Here is a 16,479-nt window from a genome sequence, read left to right on the forward strand (position 1 = left end):
GTGTCAGCCAGGATGGTCTCGATCTCCTGACCTTGTGATCCGCCCGCCTCGGCCTCCCAAAGTGCTGGGATTACAGGCTTGAGCCACCGCGCCCGGCCGTCAAACTGTTTTTCAAAGCATCTGCACCATTTTACATTCTAACCAGCAGTGTATGAGGTTATCAATTTTTACACATTCTACTAACATTTGGTATTGTCTTAAAAAATGTGGTAAAAAATGCGTTATATAAAATGTACTTTTAAAAATCATTTCTAAGTATATAGTTCAAGTGGCATTAAGTACATTCATATTGTTGCGCAACTATTTCTACCATCTATCTCCAGAAAATTTTAATCATCCCAAATTTAAACTCTGTACCCATTAAATAATAACTGCCCATTTCCTATTACCGTTAGCCCCCGGTAACCACTATTATACCTTCTGCCTCTACGAATGTGGCTATTCTAGGTCCATTGCATAAGTCAGGGGTCTTCAACCCCCTGGCCATGGACTGCTGCTAGTCTGTGGCCTCTTAGGAACCAAGCCACAGAGCAGGAAGTGAGTGGCGGGCAAGTGAGTGACTCATCATCTGTATTTACAGCTGCTCTCAATCTACACCTGTATTATTGTCTGAGCTCTGCCCCCTGTCAGATGAGTGGTTGCATTAGATTCTCATAGGAGCATGAATCCTGCTGTGAACTGTGCACGCGAGGGATCTAGGTTGCATGCTCCTTATGAGAATCTAATGCCTGATGATCTGTCACTGTCTCCCATCACCCGCAGATGGGACTGTCTAGTTGTGGGGAAACAAGCTCAGGGCTCCCGCTGATTCTATATTATAGTGAGTTGTATAATTATTTCATTATATATTACAATGTAATAATGATATAAATAAAATGCACAATAAATGTAATTCACTTGAATCATCTCAAAATCATCTCCCTCAACCTTGTCTGTGGAAAAATTGTCTTCTGCAAAACTGATTCCTGATGCCAAAAAATTTGGGAACCGCTGGCATAAGTGGTCTCATATAGGCTGGGCGCAGTGACTCACGCCTGTAATCCCAGCACTTTGGGAGGCTGAGGCAGGTGGATCACAAAGTCAAGAGATCGAGGCCATGCTGGCCAACATGGTGAAACTGTGTCTCTGCTAAAAATACAAAAATTAGCTGGACATGGTGGCGTGTGCCTGTAGTCCCAGCTACTCAGGAGCCTGAGGCAGGAGAATTGCTTGAACCAGGAGGCGGAGGTTACAGTGATCCGAGATTGTGCCACTGCACTCCAGCCTGGTGACAGCAAGACTCAGTCTCAAAAAAAAAAAAAGGAGTCTCATATAGTATTTGTACTTTTGTGCCTGGCTTATTTCACTTAGCATGATGTCATACATGCTGTAGCATGTGCCAGAATTTCATTTTTTAAAGGCTGAATAATATTCCCTTGTGTGTATTTAATATGCTTTGTTATCTTTTCATCTATTGATGATTTTTTGGGTTGCATCCACCTATTGGCTATTGTGAATGGTGCTGCATTGCCTGTCTTTCTTGTGATAGCCATTCTATTTCACATCTAGCAGGTGTGAAATCCCATTGATTGATTGATTGATTGAGACAGGGTCTCACTCTGTCGCCCAGTCTGGAGTGCAGTGGCATGATCTTGGCTCACTGCAACCTCTGTCTCCCAGGCTCAAGCGATTCTTCTGCCTCAGCCTCCCAAGTAGCTGGAATTACGGGTACATGCCACTACCACCTGGCTAATTTTTTTTTTTTTTTGAGATGGAGTCTTGCTTTATCGCCCAGGCTAGAGTGCAGTGGTACAATCTTGGCTAACTGCAAGCTCCGCCTCCCGGGTTCATGCCATTCTCCTGCCTCAGCCTCCCGAGTAGCTGGGACTACAGGCGCCCGCCACCATGCATGGCTAATTTTTTGTATTTTTAGTAGAGATGGGGTTTCACCGTGTTAGCCAGGATGGTCTCGATCTCCTGACCTTGTGATCCGCCTGCCTCAAACTCCCAAAGTGCTAGGATTACGGGCGTGAGCTACTGGGCCCGACCCACCTGGCTAATTTTTGTATTTTGTAGAGACGAGGTTTCACCATGTTGGCCAGACTAGTCTGGAACTCCTGACCTCAAATGATCTACCTGTCTCCGCCTCCCAAAGTGTTTGGATTACAGGCGTGAGTCACCGCGCCCGGCTAATAGGTGTGAATTTCTATGTCTTAGTGGTTTTTATTTGCATTTACCTGATGGCTAATGATGTTGCGTATCTTTTTATGTGTTTATTGGCCATTTGTCTATTTTCTTTGGAGAAACATTTATTGAAAAATTTAACCTATTTTTAATTGGGTTATTTATCTCTTTATTATTTAGTTGTTAAGAATTTTTTACATATTCTAGATAGGAGTTATAACAATCTTCTCCCTTTTTCTGGATTGTCTTTTTTCTTTCTTGATGGTATCCTTTGAAGCACAAAAGTTTTAAATTTTGATATAGTCCTATTTATCTTTTTTCGTTTGTGTGTTTTGGCTGCTTGTGCTTTTGGTGTAATATCTAAAAACACCATTGCTACTCCAAGGTCACAAAGGTTTCTGCCTATGTTTTCTCTTAAGAGTTTTATAGTTTTATTGATATCTCTTAGATTTAGCTATTTTATCCATTTGAGTTAATTTTTGCATGTGGCATGAAGTAGGGGGGTATACTTCATTGTTTTTCGTCTAAACATCCAGCTGTCTCAGCACTATCTGTTGAAAAGCTTATTCTTTCCCCATTGAATTGTCTTGGAACTCTTACTGAAGATCGATCGATTGTATAGGTAAAGGTTTATTTCTGGATTCTATTCTGTTATCTATTCATCTGTTCTTATACTAGTGGCACACTCTTGATTACTGTAGCTGTTTAGTAAGCTTTGAAATCAGAAAGTATGAATCCTCCAAAAAAATTTTTAAGGTGGTTTTGGCTGTTCTGGGTCACTTGCATTTCCATATGAATTTTAAGATCAGCTTGTCAGTTTCTGCAAAGGAGCCTGCTGGGATTTTAATCACAGTTGCATTGAATGTGTAGATTAATTTAGGAAGTACTGCCATTTTAACAATGTTAAGTTTTTCTCCACGAACACAGGATGTATTTGTACTTATTTAGGCCTTCTTTAATTTCTTTCAATCAAAGTTGTGTTGAATGCAGAACTACTTCGAATTAATTCTAAGTTATTTTTATGCTACTTATTGCTTGACAAATATAATTGCTTTTAGTTTTTAGTGTGGTTTTGATGTAATGTGAAGTGTATTTGGACCATGTGAAGCTTATTTCTGCTTTGAAATTTAGTATAAATGGATTATAATAAAATCTCACTGTGCTAATTTTTTGGTTATGTGAGATAGAAAATCAATGTAAATTAAAAAATTCATTCTGAAATGTGATAGATGTTGAAGCTCTTCTGGCAGATGCTTATAAAGAAGAGTATGTAATCATTGTATTGAGGAAATATAATCAATAATGTGAATACCTAAGGTAATTTATTTTACATATGCATCTCTATATTTATTTATTTATTTATTTTTGAGACAGGGCCTCGCTCCTATCACCCAGACTGGAGTGGAGTGGCATGATTGTGGCGCATTGCAGCCTCAACTTCTCAGGCTTAGGTGATTCTCTCGTCTCAGCCTCCTGAGTAGCTGCGACTACAAGTGTGCGCCGCCATGCCTGGCTAATTTTTTGTAATTTTGGTAGAGGTTTCCCCGTGTTGCCCGGGCTGGTCTCAAACTCCTGGACTCAAGTGATCTGCCGGCTTCGGCCTCCGAAAGAGCTGGGATTACAGTTGTGAGCCACTGTGCTTGGCCTTATGTTTTATAATTTTTAAGTGATACTTTTTATTCAATTACAAAACATATATAATTGTAGAAAACTTGTAAAATGTAAAATAGGACAAAGAAAATAGAAATATTATTTACTATGTAATTCTTGAGTAAACACTGATTACATTTTTTTTTTTTTTTGAGTGCCTGTTGCCCAGGCTGGAGTGCAGTGGCGTGATCGTAGGATTATAGTTCACTGTAACCTCATACATCTCATACATTTTGATACTACTACTTCTGGTTTTATACATATGTGTTCATTTTGAAACAAGGGAGTATAATTTTATAACAATTATTTTCATTTAATGATTATGATCTGATTGCAATTATTGATCAGTTTATTCCTGAGCATTTTATTTTATATATTTTTGCTATTGTGAGTGGGATATTTGTTATAACTTGGCATTTGTGCATACATTCAATTTACCTATACGAAATTAATTTTTGCATACAATTTTTTAATTGGTCCACCTTACTAATCTTACGTTCTTTTTTTTTTTTTTTCCTTTGAGACAGAGTCTTGCTCTGTTGCCCAGGCTGGAGTGCAGTGGCATGATCTTGGCTCATTGCAGCCTCCGCCTCCCAGGTTCAAGTGATTGTCCTGCCTCAGCCTCCTGAGTAGCTGGGACCACAGGCATCTGCCACCAAACCCAGCTAATTTTTATATTTTTAGGAGAGATGGGGTTTCACCATTTTGGCCAGACTGGTCTCGAATTCCTGGCCATGGGTGATCTTCCCACCTCGACCTCCCAAAGTGCTGGGATTACAGGCATGAGCCACCACGCCTGGCCTAATTCTTACGTTATTTCGAATAGTTTTCCCATTGATTAATTTTGGCTTTTTGGATGTTCAGTTATATCATCTGTATGTAAAGATAATTTGGCCACCTCTTTCAAATATTGATGTCTTACTTTACGGACTAATATAATTTACTAGTGGTTCCTCCTTAGTGTTAAATCAGCAGGGATATCCAGCCCTTTGCTCCATCATTGACTTCTTTCCTTTCCTTTTGCCACCTTCCTCACTCAAGACACCATCTTTTCCATCCAGGCTTTGTGGTAACCTGCTAACTGGTCCCCTGAGTTCTCCGTTGCTCCCCTCTATTCATTCTCCACTGAAGCAAGTAAGATGTATATATTTAAATGTCTTGATAAACTATCACTGTCTTCTCTCAAGCAGTGCCAGGCATTGTTTTAAATGCTTTATGTTTATTCTTCACAAACCTGAAAGCTTGTTCATTTTAATCTTTGTTATAGATGAAGAAAACAAAGCTTTTTTCTTTAACTTCCCAAAGAGCACATAATTAACAAGCGGCAATGAAAGTTTACCCGTCTTTTTGCCATGAAAGTCCGTCTTTCTTTCTTTTTTTTTCTTTAATTGAAAAAAAAATTAAACTTAGATTTTCTTAAAAAAAATTAACTTAGATGTTCTTAAACTTAGATTTTCTTGTTTTAAACAAACTTCCTCTTCATTCTTTGTGGGTTTTTTTTTTTTTTTTACGTAGTCTCGCTCTGTCACCTAGGCTGGAGTGTGGTGGTGCGATCTCGGCTCACTGCAACCTCCGCCTCCCAGGTTCAAGCGATTCTCCTGCCTCAGCCCCCTGAGTAGCTGGGAGTACAGGCACATGCTACCACTCCTGGCTAATCTTTGTATTTTTAGTAGAGATGGTGTTTCCCATGTTGGTCAGGCTGGTCTCAAACTCCTGACCTCATGATCTGCCCACCTCGGCCTCCCAAAGTGCTGGGATTTCAGGGGTGAGACACCATGCCTGGCCTCTTTGTGTTTTCTTGTGTCTTTCATCTGAGTTGCAAGGCGCAGCTTGGGTTTCCAGGAACTTTCTTAGCTAACTCCTCTGTTCCTTTATCCATGCCCCTTCCTTATTCAGTTTTGGATACTTTATTTTCCTTATTCCTTACTTCACTGATTTACTTTTCTATTTTATTTAGTTTGCTAATCATTGTTTCTTTTAAGGTTCTTAAGCATAAATTCTCTCTCTCTCTTTTGTTTTTTTTCCTGTTGGGAAATACTGAGGTGTAACACTAGGAATACAAATTGTGTTTAAATAGAGCACAAAGAACCATCTCAGAGGAATAATTGATGGTGAATGTCTGCTGATTCATTTCATTATGTATCAACTCTAACTAGGCTTAATAAATAATTGAGGTTTAACACTTAGGTAACAGGTCTGTAGTTAAGTTTGAAAATTGTTTTATGTTACAGCTTCAACTTCACATTGAATATTCTGTAAAGCAGAAGTAAATTGATTAGCATTCTGTGAATGAAAAATAAAGCTGTGGGTCAGGCACGTGGCTCATGCCTGTAATTCCAGCACTTTGGGAAGCCAAGGTGGGCAGATCACCTGAGAACTCCTGAGATCAGGAGTTCGAGACCAGCCTGACCAACATGGTGAAACCCCGACTCTACTAAAAATATAAAAATTAGCTGGGCGTGGTGGTGTGCACCAGTAATTTCACTACTTGGGAGGCTGAAGCAGGAGAATCGCTTGAACCCAGGACGCAGAGGTTGCAGTGAGCCGAGATTGTGCCACTGCACTCCAGCCAGTATGACAGAGTGAGACTCTATCTCAAAAAAAAAAAAAAAAAGCCATGCTGTTAATGGAAAAACCAATTTGCCTCATCACAGTTTAGAACATTGAATTGTAAAGATCTTTTTTCTAGTCCTAGCCAGCCTTAGTGGTAACATGAGCAATTCAGTTACTTTCTCAGAGATTTATATTTTTATCTGTAAAATGGGAATGATGGTGCCTACAGTTTAGGATTTTTGTGAAAATCAAATAAGACTACAAGTGTCTTGAATAGCAGTTGAAGTACATTGATATGGGTGATATTTTACAGTGTTGTCTTCCTCAGCATCTTATTAGTTCTGTGGTTTAAAGATCTACATTAGTCACAGAAACAAAGTCTAATTTTTGTTCTCATTTCAGATTGCAACTGGACACCTGAGTCAGCAGGACCTGGAATCCCAGATGAGAGAGCTTATCTACACAGACTCAGATCTTGTTGTCACCCCCATTATCGACAATCCAAAGGTGTGGAAAGATACTCTAACAACTGAGTTGTAGACTTTACTGAGATCTGAAATCTGCATGAGATTTTCATTCAGAATATTATTTGCTGTCTAATCTTTCCTGTTTCTCTTGTCTGCTTCTGTTTCATTTGTGCTGCATGTCTGCATTTCCCGCTCCCGCTCTGTCTGCAACCCTTTCCTCTGCCTTCACTTCCACTTCACTGGAGTTCTAAGTTTTCTCCCCTCTGTTTTGAATGAGTCAGCTCTGCCTCTCACCACTGCTTTCTTCCACATGCCATGGAGGGGTTGCCAGCCTCTTGACCTCAGACCTTAGCTCTCGGTCCCTTTGTTTCTCCATACGCACTAATGTGAATCACTCTAAATATTCTAGTCTCTGATGTATTTTGAAGGCAGAAGCAGTCAGAGGGCACTGCTCACCAGGCTGGGCTGGGCAGGCATATCACACAGAAGCCCTACCCTCTCACAGGTTGTTAAGACTGCAGGGGAGACAGTGGGGAGACATTATGGGAGCTTGAGAAATCATAGTTCACAATGTACTTCTAAACCAGTGTGAGTTTTTTTGCTGCTTGTCTTTTGGAATATAATACTTTATTGCTAGGGGATAATGAGTATCTACTTTAAAAAACAAATTCATTTCTAAGTCCCTCTGTTTTGTCTTGACTTCCAGCTCCCCAGCATACTCACATTCCACTACTTATTCTCTATTTTAATTTTCCTGCTTCTTTTTCCTTTTTAAATGTCTTTTTCTGTATTAATTCATGACTGTTTTTTCTTATCTCATTGGGAACATTACTGTGGTTTAGACCATAAGGGTTCTTGGATTCATTTTTATTTTCTAGATAGACAGCATTTCATATAGATTATTTAGCTATTTTTCATAATGGAGCTAATTCTTTTTGTGAGTTTATATGTCTGGCAGAGTAACTTTATTATGCTAAGTTTGATGTGCATTGGGGCATTTTCAAATTGGACTTTCTAGAACAATTTGTGTTATCTTTATCAGGGGTGTCCAATCTTTTGGCTTCCCTGGGCCACACATGAAATACACTAATGATAACTGATGAACTAAAAAACAAAAAAAAATTGCAAAAAAACCTTACAATGTTTTAAGAAAGTTTATGAATTTGTGTTGGGCCATATTCAAAGCTGTCTTGGGCTGCATACAGCCCATGGGCTGCGGGTTGGACAAGCTTGCTTTAGACAATATTCTGTGTTTCTTTTTTCCCTCTTATAACCATATCTGATAGTTTCTGGGAAGCCTTAATCAATAGAAATTTTTGTGTTTAACTTTTAATTTTAAACTACTTTTAGTCTTAGAGAAAAAGTTCAAAAATAATTGAGAGTTCCTATATACCTTTCGCCCAGCTGTTCTTAATGTTCACATCTCATAGGTCTTTAGTATAGTTTGCAAAACCTGGGAGTTAACATTAGTATATCGTTAGTCAGGCGGGATAATCCTTATCTGTTCCTCCTTGTGGAGGGCAGTAGAATGTGGTAATTGGAGTTGCATAATACTTGATTAATATCTCTGTGTAATGAGGGCTTGCAATACCCTGATTGCTCCTTTCTAATTCTTCCTGAAAAAGAAAAGGAAAAAAAACAAACAAACATGAGTATAGTGCTGTTAACTAAACTATCAAACTTATTTGAATTTTACCAGTTGCCTCTAATGTTCTTTTTTTTTTTTTTTTTGTTCCAGGATCCCACAACAGTTAGTTGTTATGCCTCCTTAGTCTTGTATAGTCTGTCCTAGTCTTTCATGGCCTTGTCAGAATTTCTCAGACCTTTCTTGTCTTTCATGACCTTGACACTTTGTCTTTTTTTTTTTTTTTTTTGAGATGGAGTCTCACTGTGTCACCAAGGCTGGAATGCAGTGGCGTGGCGCGATCTCGGCTCACTGCAACCTCTGCCACCCGGGTTCAAGCTATTTTCCTGCCTCAGCCTCCTGAGTTGCTGGGATTATAGGCACCTGCCACCATGCCTGGCTAATTTTTGTAGTTTTAGTAGAGATGAAGTTTCACCATGTTGGCCAGGCTGGTCTTGAACTCTTGACCTCATGATCCACCTGCCTAGGACTCCCAAAGTGCTGGGATTACAGGCGTGAGCCACCGTGCCTGGCCTTTGTATTTTTTTGTAATACATGTTATGAAACGTATGACTCAAGTCCTTGACACTTTGAAGAGTAACTGGTTGAGTGTTTTGTAGAACGTCCCTTAATTTAGGTTTGTCTGAGGGTTTCTCATGATTAGAACGAGATTATGAATTTGGATTATGAGATTAGAATAAGAATATGCATTTTAGTAAGATTACTACAGTAATTATAGTAATGCTGGTTACTTAATTAGTAAAGGGTTTAAAAATATTGCATATAGAAGTGTTGCAGAAGTTAGGTACGGAAATGATGGTTGAATTTTTGATTAAAAGTCTCAAGATGAAGTATCTGGCTGTCCTAAACTCATGGATCCAACTACATGATTTCTTCACATTTCTCAAATAAGTTGTACACTTTCCAGTTCATGCTATTATGGCTTCCTGGAATGGTGTCTTCTCTGATATAACCATAAAGTTCTAACCAACCTTCAACACCTCAACCCACCTTCTACCTCTTCTGTAAACCTGGTCCTAACTATATCAACTAAAGTGCTTGCTGTATTCTCTAAACTGCTGTTTACAAAAAAATTCTTTCTGTCCAGTGTTTTGTCTGTAGTTATGTCCTGCATGTTTTGAATTATGAAATATTTCGTTGTTTATCAAGTGTTTGTCTCATCTTCCCAACTAGGATGTCAGCTCTCTGAAAATAGGATTGTGTCTTTTATATCTTTGTATCCCCATTAGCACTTGGCATAGAGCCTTGCCTTGGCAGGAACCCAATAGATATTTGTTGAATGACTGAATTTCTAATTAGAGGTAAGTTAGCTAAAAAGTAAGCCAAGATAGGGGTGAATGTTTTCTGTGAAGCTTTATTTTATTACAGATATCAATTGAAATGATTTAAAAAAATAACTTATTATCTATATTTGTATGTTTCTAATCTGAAAAGTCATTGTTCTTATTCTTTTTGGTAACAAATTTTACACATTCTTTTTTTGTCTTCATTGATTTATTATCTGACATAAGGGACATATAAGGAGATAGATATCCATCTTAAAAATTGTCTCAAAAGCTTTTTTTTTTTTTTTTTAACCACAGATAATGAAACAGCCACCAGTTAAATTTGATGCAAAAATATTGCATCTACCAGCATATTCAGGTAGGATCATAAAGGACTTATCAAACATGTACACTATTTGTATACAGATACAAATATGAAATTTATTTGCAAATAGAATATTTGTATGTGAATAACTAAATTTATTTTGTCTTGACAATTGCCTATATTCTTGGGGCAGTGTTATACGAATTGTAAACAATCTGTAATTCATTTGTGCCATCTGTTGACATTTCTTAGCTGAGTCTGAGCTGCCCTGTTCTCTTCTGGGTAGGGAGGTTCCTGTAGATCTGGACTGGTTTTCCTGTAGAGTGGGTAGGAGGTCTTCTCTTCCTTCCCTTCTTAGAGCTGGTTGAATTTCCACCATTTATGGCTGGTGTAGGTGTACAGGTTTGGGGACAACAATGAAGGATTGGGATTCTATTGGAGGGACCAGGACATTTGAGAATGGGACTAGGTGGTTCATGACTGTGGAGGTGGTATGGGAGTGGAGATACTTAAGGGATAATTATTACATTTCTGTTGAGCTAACGAAAGTCTTACTTAGAGTGACTATCAGAAATTTTTACATACTTTAAACTGTTTTTTTTGTTTAACAAATTATATTTTAAGCTGTTAAACTTGATTTGGGGAAAATTATTCATCGTGGCTAGAGTAGAATCTATGATTTGAAGTAAATTTAAAATATATTTAGGTTTAAATAAACCAGCTAAGGGTTTATATCGATCAACTTAATTACTGATAAAAACAAAAAAGAAACTATGCAGAAGGACGTTTTTGAAGCTAAGTATTATTAATAGTGCTTTCAGAGCCAAGTAGGACTATTTATGCAAACCTAGAGAATTATTACCTGGAAATACTATTTCGCTTTTCTTCTTTGAGTTATTTAGGAAATTATATTTATAATTTATTTTGTTTAAAGATAGAGATCAGCCAAAAATATGTTAATTTTAGGGGGTATCACATTTCCTAGATTTTGCCATTTTTTTGTATAGGGATTTGGAGGTAGGGATTTCAGGTGATTTTTAGCTATCATGTTATTCTCATTATTTTTTTACAATAATTTTATTGGATGGAGCTTTTTAAGAATCGTAGGATTTGTGCTTTTCTCAATATTTGAGAGTTGATTTATTTATACCAAGGCTCTTTTGTCTTTTACTCCAGTTGTATTGAACTTTGCATTTTGTTGTGGTGTAGGTTGTGGGACAGTTCTGCTTAGGACATCTGCTTTTTTTGAAAGTATAGCTTTCCATTGAAGTGGTTAAAAAGTTTCCATGGATAGATACAGAGGTTAGGAATATGGAAGGACAAATAAAAGTAGTGTCATCTTTGGAGTATTTTTGGTTTTGACAGTATAATGTTTGTCCTCATCTTAGCTGTCGTAATTCTGTGTTTATTTCTCATGTAATGTTTCCAGCAGTTCTTTTTCTCATCATGCATACTTTTATTATTTTCTTTCCATGGCAGTGGATAAGTTATTATTTCTGAAAGACCAAGATTGGAATGACTTTTTGCAACAAGTGTGCTCGCAGATCGACTCCACTGAGAAGAGCATGGGGGCCTCCCGAGCCAAGCTGAATCTCCTTTGCTATTTGTGCGTGGTGGCTGGTCAGCAGGAGGTGGCCACCAGGCTCCTCCATTCCCCCCTGGTAGGCCTTTGTGACATGCCCTATGCATTTTAATTTGTGTTTCTATAGAGACTCAAACAAGTGCTGAAATATCAGTTTGATTTAACTACCATGAAAAAACTGATTTATCACGATTTTAGGTTTATGAAAATTATCCTCTGTTTAATCCTTAGATCCTAAAGTAGATGAGAGTAGATGGTGATTTTGAACTGTGTTTGTTTGTAATACTCAGGTTTCCATTTTATGTTAACTTGTAAGATTTTAAAAAAATACCTGAAATCAGGCTGGGCATGGTGGCTCATACCTGTAATCCCAGCACTTTGGGAGGCCAAGGTGGGTGGACCACCTGAGGTCAGGAGTTTGAAACCAGCCTGGTCAACCTGGCAAAACCCTGTCTCTACTAAAAGTACAAAATTAGCTGGGTGTGGTGGTGCATCCCTGTAATCCCAGCTACTTGGGAGGCTGAGGCAGGAGAATCACTTGAACCTGGGAGGCAGAGGTTGCAGTGAGCTGAGATCGCACCACTGAACTCCAGCCTGGGCAAAAAGAGTGAAACTCCATCTCAAAAAAATAAAAAAAAATAAAATTAAAAAAAAAAAAGTGATGTCATAAGACCTTTTACCTTCTCATTAGTGACTGGAATGAACTCCCCACGTGGAATGGGTTGGGGGTGTTGGTTCCTTTACTGGGTCCTCTGGTAAACTGCAAGGTTTCTGATGTAACATTGAAGGAAGACATCAATCCTCTAAGACATTTTTTTTCCTCTTCCCCTGGGAATATTACTTTTTGGACTATCTTGGTCTATTGGTAAGCTCAAGGGAATTTGTCAGAGTTTTTTTGGTTTTTGTTTCTTTTGGCTCATGTTTGAGCATCGATTGGCAGAATTTTTGAAGTCATCCTCAGAAAGGAATTACAGTGGTTTGGAGATGTTTTCCATAGTGGTCCCTCATTTGGGAATTGGCTTGAAAAAATTTAAGTTCATTTGTTTCCAGGATAGTATTAAGGTTACTTTTTTTGATAGTTGGTGTGTGTCTGTCAGGTAAGGGCAGTAATTTAGCGAATATAAAGTGGTAGGAGAAACTAAAAGTACTGTTCTTAGTTTTTATTTTAATCTTATATACTAGTGCCTTTGTAATTTAGTAAATATCATTTTTGGTGTACAGTGTAAACTTCCTTTTTATAAAGTCCTGGGCTGTTAACTTTGCTGTCATTTTCTGTGTTTTGTGACTTTACATTTTAATTTTTTCTTTTTTTTACATTTAAATTTTTTATTCTAGTTCCAATTGCTAATCCAGCATTTGCGGATAGCTCCAAACTGGGATATGTAAGTAACATTTATATTTTAAAAATTATTTTTCATGACTTTATTAAGTAGTTACAGCGTACGTATTTATCAAAAACAGAGTCCTAAGTAATTATTAAATTGTTCTGATGTAATGATGACTCTACTCATAGGCAATTTTTATGGGCATTCCAATTATAAATTTTAGAATAATAAAAATGGCCCTTCTCCTAATATTATAAATACAATTCTGGGATTATCTAAGGTACTCCTGGAAACTTTATTAACTGTTATTGTTTTTTTATTTTCGTAGAAACAAGGTCTCTCACTATGTTGCCCAGGCTGGTTTTGAACTCCTGGACTCAAGTGATTCTCCCATCTCTGACTCCCAAAGTGTTAGGATTACAGGTGTGAGCCACTGTGCCTGGCTCACTGTTACTGTTTTGAGTATTGGTTATAAAATACTTAAACCCTGATCCCTGTGTATTAATTTAGTTATACTTCCTCAAAGTTTCCCTTGGCCACCCTTATCTTTCCCTCTTGTAGCACATAGCTTCCCTAGATGTTATTTACAATCTAATGGGATTATGATTTATAAACTCCTGATGGAAGGAAGTGTCCTTGCTTTTTATAGAAGCAACATACCAGGTGAAAAGCATAGTAAATCAAGTGTTAGAAGGCCCTCGGTTCTGGTTGCCAATAAGACTTGGCCAAATGATTATCTTTTTCTCTATCTCTGCTTCCTGGGGAGTGTGGCTGGGACAAGGAAATGGCATAGGTTTAGGATTCAGACAGACCTGGGTGTGGATCAAAGATCTGCTTTCTGGACCAAGTACTTTTAATTGCTGAGCCTCAGTTTCCTCATCTGTAAAATTGGGATGGGATAACTACTTCATAGATTTTTGGTAATTGTTCAACTTTGAATGAGGTAAATATATGAGATACCTTGTGTAGTGCCTGATTCTTAGTGGGTATTTCATTTACAATGGGGTTGGGGCTGTAGAAGTTGTAGTTATTATCATCAAGCTTGCTTATCTCATGATTGTTAGGACAGGCACATGAAAAAATGGAGGTGAAAGAATTTTGTGAATTGTGGCAGTGGTATGATAATAATTATTCTTCTATACTGGTGAAATATGGGTGAACCAATAGGAGTTTAAAAAATGCTTAATAATAAGGGTAATTCTTACTATACATCTTCTGATGTTACTCTCCCAAAGTAAAATCTAGTAATAGAAACTAGGATTTTTAGGTAATGGCTGAGTATTTAATACTTAGAGAAGGCTAATGGTATGCTCATTAAAAATGAATCACTGAGATATTTATTTAAGCACTTTTATTTAAAACGTGTTATATCCTTGAACGGGGTGCCCCCTGCTGACATTTTAAAACAGACATTCCAGATCATTTCCAAGTACAGTCATCCCTCTGTATCAGCCCAGAGATTGGTTTTAGTATCTGCTTGGATACCAAAATTCACACGTACTGTTTTTTTCCCCCACTTTTAAAAATTGAAGTTTGATTGTAAAACAGTTTTAATTTGAATAAAATGATACTGAGGTAGACAAGTTGTCTGGTAGGAATCCTCTTTTATTCTCTTTCTCTATTCAAAGCCACTTCCAGCGAGGTTTTCTCTGACCTCAGGTTATATTACCTTGACAGCATATGGTAAAGGGTCCTTAACTTAGTCTGGGAGATAATTATTATTGAAGTAGATATATTTATTCCTTAGTTTTGTTTTGCATGTAAAAAATTAGAATCACATGATATAATTTTATGTTTGTTTTCCCTGTAACATATGTATTATGTATTTTAAATGTTATTAACATTTAAAAATAAAATACATAATACTTAAGATAAACTTTTTATATGTTGTGAATATCTGATCATTTTGTTTACTATTTTTGGACAGTATTATAATGTTGTAAACAACATTTTGATGAACATTTTTGAGATTAAATCTTTGTGTCTGCTTTTTCTTTTTCTCTTTAGGGAAGATTCATAGAATTAGAACAAATCGATAGAAGGCAGTAAATATTTTTGTGACTTCTGAAAAATTGCTGAAATACTCTTAAAAATTAAAATTGTATCAATACATAATCCCAGTCGGTGTGTTTAAAATACCTTTTGTTAGAACTTCTAACATTGAGTATTTATCAAATTGTATATCCTTTTATCCTTGCCAGTCAACTTTGAGGTATAATTCACATACAGTAATACTATAATTAAAAAAATTTGTTAATTTTAAATTATGCATAATTTAAAACATACCATTTTAGCCATTTTTATGTGTACAGTGGCGTTTAGTTCATTCTCATTTTTGTATAACCCTCACCACTATTCATTTCCAGAACTTTTTCATCATCTTAAACAGAAGCTCCTTACCCATTAAACAGTAACTTCCCTTTTCCCTTCCCCAGTCCTGGTAACCTATACTCTACTTATTCTGTCTTTGTGAATTTGCTTGTAGTGAGTGCCTCATATTGCTACTGAAACATCAAGGGGTTTGGTCTAGGTCCTGTTGCTTACAGCATAGAAAGCCAATCACGGAGACAATGAGTATTGCTAGGGAAGAAGGCTTCAATTGGGTGCTGCAGCTAAGGAGATGGGAGATCAGTCTCAAATTTGTCTCCTCAACTGACTAAAACCAGGGGTTTATTTAGCAGGGAAGGAATGTAGCCATGTATGGGAAAACAGGAATTAGGAAGGGTGAGGAAGAGGAGTTGGTTGACAGGAAGCAGGTAGTTGATTGGGCACTTGTGATGAGTGAGGGGGTCTGGTATCTTATGGTCCAGATGTGGTGATCTGTTAAGTTTCAGTTCCTTGATAACTATCTGGGAGGCCTGATGGTTGGTTTCCCAAGAAAGGAACTCAGATAAGACAAATGTAACTTTCTCGAGGTTTAAGACTAGGAGAGTCAATTTCTATGTTTATTTTAACAGACCGTAAACATCAGTTCTATAGGACAATTGGTCTGATTCAGTTTCCATGTAGTTGAGTGGTTTTGATTGAGTTTCTTAGTCCTGAGTTCTAGTTTGATTGCACTGTGGTCTGAGAGACAGTTTGTTATAATTTCTGTTCTTTTACATTTGCTGAGGAGTGCTTTACTTCCAACTATGTGGTCAGTTTTGGAATAAGTGCGATGTGGTGCTGAGAAGAATGTATATTCTGTTGATTTGGGGTGGAGAGTTCTGTAGAAGTCTATTAGGTCCACTTGGTGCAGAGTTGAGTTTAATTCCTGGATATCCTTGTTGACTTTCTGTCTCGTTGATCTGTCTAATGTTGACAGTGGGCTGTTAAAGTCTCCCATTATTATTGTATGGGAGTCTAAATCTCTTTGTAAGTCTCTAAGGACTTGCTTTGTCAATCTGGGTGCTCCTGTATTGGGTGCATATATATGTAGGATAGGTAGCTCTTCCTGATGAATTGATCCCTTTACCATTATGTAATGGCCTTCTATGTCTCTTTTGATCTTTGATGGTTTAAAGT

General features: G+C 37.5%; 1 protein-coding gene and 1 non-coding gene across 10 annotated transcripts in view; both read left to right on the forward strand.

Annotated features, from left to right (window-relative positions):
- The window catches only part of ULK4 (unc-51 like kinase 4), a 793,903-nt gene that overhangs the window by 61,115 nt on the left and 716,309 nt on the right, over positions 1–16,479 (forward strand). For all 9 annotated transcript variants that reach the window (XR_001899874.3, XM_017955554.2, XM_021933668.2 and 6 more), the window contains 4 exons: positions 6,769–6,873; positions 10,062–10,122; positions 11,548–11,729; positions 12,986–13,032. Coding sequence is in view for 8 of the 9 variants with exons in the window: in XM_017955554.2 (XP_017811043.2) it covers positions 6,769–6,873; positions 10,062–10,122; positions 11,548–11,729; positions 12,986–13,032 (395 nt within the window). In the remaining variant the exon portion in view is untranslated. The remainder of the gene's footprint in view (positions 1–6,768; positions 6,874–10,061; positions 10,123–11,547; positions 11,730–12,985; positions 13,033–16,479) is intronic.
- On the forward strand, positions 8,312–8,444 carry LOC116273993. The gene has a single exon (XR_004182476.1). It is a non-coding gene; the product is annotated as a U8 small nucleolar RNA (small nucleolar RNA).

Source organism: Papio anubis, chromosome 2 (genome assembly GCF_008728515.1).
Source record: "Papio anubis isolate 15944 chromosome 2, Panubis1.0, whole genome shotgun sequence".
NCBI lineage: Eukaryota > Metazoa > Chordata > Mammalia > Primates > Cercopithecidae > Papio > Papio anubis.